This window comes from Cannabis sativa, chromosome 2, assembly GCF_029168945.1.
Source record: "Cannabis sativa cultivar Pink pepper isolate KNU-18-1 chromosome 2, ASM2916894v1, whole genome shotgun sequence".
Classification (NCBI taxonomy): domain Eukaryota; kingdom Viridiplantae; phylum Streptophyta; class Magnoliopsida; order Rosales; family Cannabaceae; genus Cannabis; species Cannabis sativa.
Genome location: NC_083602.1, coordinates 32,954,057 through 32,958,750, shown reverse-complemented (window position 1 = coordinate 32,958,750; position 4,694 = coordinate 32,954,057). Strand labels below are relative to the sequence as shown.

Genomic DNA, 4,694 nt, shown 5'->3' with positions numbered 1-4,694 from the left:
GCTAATCCTCCTATGGCTGTGTTCGAAGGCTTTATAAAACGGATTTGGGGACATCTAGGGATAAAACAGATTATGAAGATGACTAGGGGATTGGTAATGATCAATTTTAACGATGAAGCTTCGAGAGACCAGGTGTTAGAAGCAGGGGTTCTCCAATTTGATAGAAAACCAGTCATTGTAAGACCCTGGACTTCTGATCTCAATGCTGTTTAACTTGTTCGTTCGGCGCCACTTTGGATTAGACTCCATGATCTTGGCCTCCAATATTGGGGAACCAATTGTCTGAGTGCGTTAGTTAGTACTGTTGGGAAACTAATAATGGTGGACCAACATACTAAAGATCGCACAAGGGTTCAATTCGCCAGGGTCCTAGTTGAAATGGACATAACTGATACGCCTCCGAGAACCATACAATATGTCAATGAATATGGGCAGATTGTTGATCAAAACATTGATTACGAGTGGCTTCCGATTAAGTGTAAAAGCTGTATGGGGTATGGACACATTATGGCGGATTGTCGAAAGGGAGAGATGAAGCAAAAGCAGCAAGAATTGAAAGGCAGAGACTCGGCTCAACCTAATGTGCAAGTGCAGGAAACTAAGGAAAGGACTAAGCAGGTTGAGGCTACTGCTACCAGGGAACTAGATTCGCAGGAGGAAATTGGTACAAGGGCACAGAATAAAGATTGGGTTACTCCGAGAAAAACTTTCTCTCAGAAGCATCCAAAGGAGGCTGAAAAGAAGAGTGATACAGGGGGGAATTCTGTTAACAATTTTATGGCTTTAGGAGGAGATGAAGGGGGTCAGATAATAGATAAAGTGTCCGAGGAGGAAGGGGAACCATGTAAAAATTTTCACTCTCATGGATAATTGCAACATTGCTTGTTGGAATGTTAGGGGTGTGAATAATAGGGAAAAACAGGATGCAGTTTTGGATTTTTGTAATATAAATAAAGTTGGTGTTGGAGCTTTAGTTGAGACTAAACTAAGAGGGAAAAAAGTTAAAGAAATGATGGAAAATAAATTCAATAATTGGGATTACTTCTCTAGTTCCACTATTGAAGGTAATATTCTTGTTCTTTGGAGAAGAACTTTTGTCAAAGTGATTGTTATTGCTGAAACTTCACAATTTGTCCACTGCTATGTTAAAATGTCGGGAACAGATCAAGCTTGCTGCATTACTTTTGTTTATGGTAAAAATACTAGGGAAGGGAGAACAACAATGTGGGCTGACTTGAATGATTTAAAGCATCCTGTTAAGCCTTGGCTTATCCTTGGAGATTTTAATGCTCTCTTTTCTCTTGAAGATAGAACAGGTGGCAACCCTCCTTGTCTTAATGATTTGGTTGATTCTCAAGCTTGGTTTGCCCAAGCTCATGTTGAAGCCTTAAAAAGAACTGGTTCAGATTTTACTTGGACAAATAACCAGGACGGGACAAGCAGAATATACTCCAAAATCGATCATGTCTTTGCTAATGAGGATTGGCATGATACTTTTGGAAATACTTCTGCTCATTATGGTTGGGAAACTACCTCGGACCACTGCTCTTGTGTTATCTCTATTAAAGCTGATATGAAAATTGGGGTCAAACCTTTTCGCTTTTACAATTTTTGGGCAGACCATCCTAAGTTCAAGGAGCTAGTTTTGTAGAACTGGGAGAAGCCTCTTGCTGCTTCGGTTATGAAAGGTGTTTACTTAAAGCTAATGAGACTAAAACATGTTCTTAAGAAGTTCAATCATGAGACAATTGGAGATATTAGTAAGAGTTTTCAGCAAGCCAAGGATAGATATCAGGAAGCTCGTTTGAAGGCTCAAGCTCATGCTGGGGATTCAGATTATCAAGATCAAGAGAGGGTAGCTGCTGCCAATTTTATCAGTTGTGACAAAATGTACCAGAAGTTCCTTAGACAGAGAAGTAAGATCAATTGGATTCAAAAGGGAGATGATAACACAAAATATTTTCATGCTTGTATTAAAAAAAGGAAGTCTGAAAACAGGATTGCTTCTTTTACCAATGATCATGGAGACATTATTGATAACTTCTCTGAAGTTGTGGATCACTTTGTGAATCATTTTAAGGGCTTTATGGGGACAAGGAATGATACAGCAGCAAGTCTAAATATGGAGTGTTTTGATCTGAATTCTAGATTGAATCTGGACCAACAAATTCCTTTACTGAAATCGTTCTCCAACAAAGAAATCAAGAAAGCTATGTTTAGCATTCCTGACTCGAAATCTCCTGGTCCGGATGGGTTCAATTCTGGATTTTTTAAAGTGATGTGGGCTGATATTGGGAAGGAAGTTTGCAAGGCTATCTCTGATTTCCTTATTACAGGTTACAAGCCAGCCAAGCTTCACTCATCCATGATTTCATTAATTCCGAAGAATGATAACCCAACTAAGGCAGTTGACTTTCGCCCAATAGCTTGCTTCTCTACATTATACAAATGTGTGTCAAAACTTCTCTGTTCTAGACTGGCTAAAGTTCTTCCCTCGATTACTAATCAGAATCAAGGTGCCTTTGTTCAAGGTAGATCGATTGCTCATAATGTGATGATTTTGCAGGATCTTTTAAAGAACTATAACAGGAAAAACATCTCTCCTCGGTGTGCTATTAAGATTGATATTAGCAAGGCGTATGATACGGTGAACTGGGAATTTCTTGAATGCTTGCTGGTAGCGTTCAATTTGCCTCAGAGATTTATTAAATGGCTGATGACTTGCATTACCTTGACTTCTTACTCCATAATCATGAATGGAAGAATTCAAGGAAAATTTAAAGGTGAAAAAGGGTTGCGTCAAGGTGATCCTCTTTCACCTTTACTCTTTGTCCTTGTAATGGAATATTTGACTAGATTGCTTCAATTGGCTGCTAACAACTCTAATTATAGATTTCATCCGCTTTACAAAAAGCTTAGGCTTATCAATCTTTGCTTTGCGGATGATCTCATTGTTGGGTTTTATGCCCTAAATAAAACTCATTTCAATATAATCAGATTTACTTATTAATATAGATCAGAAATAACATTTAATGTTGCATGGTTCACATGATTTATTTCATGATTATATGTACATAATGTATAAATTCATCTGAAACCCTTTTCACATACTTCATCCTGTTTATTGTGCCGTCAACACATTGGAAAGTAAACATGACTATGCGAATAAAGTTTCCTAGATTTATCAGACATAGGGTTTTACTGATATGATAATCTACAACAGAGTTTACTTGTATTTGGAGAAATACTATGTTCTTTCCAGAACATTGGTTAAAGTAAAGCTCAGGTTGGATGCATGGAGTATGCATCGGAAGGGACCGATATTGAACTTTGACTTAGATTTATTAAACTTACCGTAATATCTATTCAAGTCAATATCGCCAAGTTGATCCTAGATCAAATGTTTTTAATCCTGTTATGATTAGGCTCAATCTTAAAAGGCTATTCGTGTTCTTTGATTTGTTAGTTAAGCCTACTTTTAGGTCAGGGTGATACGTACATTTTGGGAACACGGTAGTGCGATTGAGTGGGAGCGCTATCATAAACATGGAATCTATAGCTTCTATCTGGCGAATAGTAAGCAAAGGATGATCTCCTTCGAGCTTGACCAAACGAACATGAATGGTGGAGTACTCATTTCACATAAGCTGAAATATCATTTATACGGGTTCAAGTGTTTTAAGGAATAAATACATTGTAGGGTGTAACGGTAATTTAATCCCTTTACAGTGTAGATCGTTCATATAGAGGATCATTGATCACATTAGGATTATAACAATGGATAACTAGATGTGTCTATATGGTGGAACATATAGAGCATTCTATATACTGAGAGTGCAATTCTAAGTTCTATGCGTGGATTCAACGAAGAATTAATAAGTTAGTGAATTTTAGTGCTAAATTCTTGATCTACTTATTGGAAGCTCGGTTATATAGACCCATGGTCCCCGCACTAGTTGAGATAATATTGCTTGTAAGACTCATATAATTGGTTTTGATTAATCAATTATAATTCTCAATTTAGACTATGTCTATTTGTGAAATTTTCACTAAGTAAGGGCGAAATTGTAAAGAAAGAGTTTTAGGGGCATATTTGTTAATTATGATACTTTGTATGGTTCAATTAATAAATATTATAAATGACAATATTATTTAATAATTATTTATAGTTATTAAATAGTTAGAATTGGCATTTAAATGGTTGAATTAGAAAATTGGCGTTTTGAGAAAATCAGATGCAGAAAAGGTAAAACTGCAAAATTGCAAAAAGTGAGGCCCAAATCCACTAGTATAGGGCCAGCCACTTTTGTAGGAAATTTAAACTGATATTTTCATTATTTTAATGCCAAATAATTCAAACCTAACCCTAGTGGAATGCTATAAATAGATAGTGAAGGCTTCAGGAAATTTACACTTAAATTTCTACACTTCTGATTCAGAAAAAACTGAGCCTCTCTCTCTCCCTATCTTTGGCCGAACCCACTTTCTCTTTCTTCTTCCTTCAATTTCGAAAATCTTAGTGTGAGAGTAGTGCCCACACACAGCAAGTGATACCTCAATCATAGTGAGGAAGATCGTGAAGAAAGACATTCAGCAAAAGGAGTTTCAGCATCAAAGATTCAGAGAAAGAGATCCAGGTTCAGATATTGATAATGCTCTGCTACAGAAAGGAATCAAGGGCTAGATATCTGAAC

The 4,694-nt window shown here is 36.8% G+C and overlaps 1 protein-coding gene across 1 annotated transcript; it reads left to right on the top strand.

The window, feature by feature from the left end:
• Positions 1-318: 318 nt before the first annotated feature.
• LOC115719941 (uncharacterized) lies at positions 319-1,651 on the top strand. Its single transcript, XM_030649113.2, has 2 exons — positions 319-821; positions 898-1,651. Exons 1-2 carry the CDS (start codon positions 319-321, stop codon positions 1,649-1,651), a joined length of 1,257 nt encoding a protein of 418 aa, XP_030504973.2.
• The last annotated feature ends 3,043 nt before the right edge of the window (positions 1,652-4,694 follow it).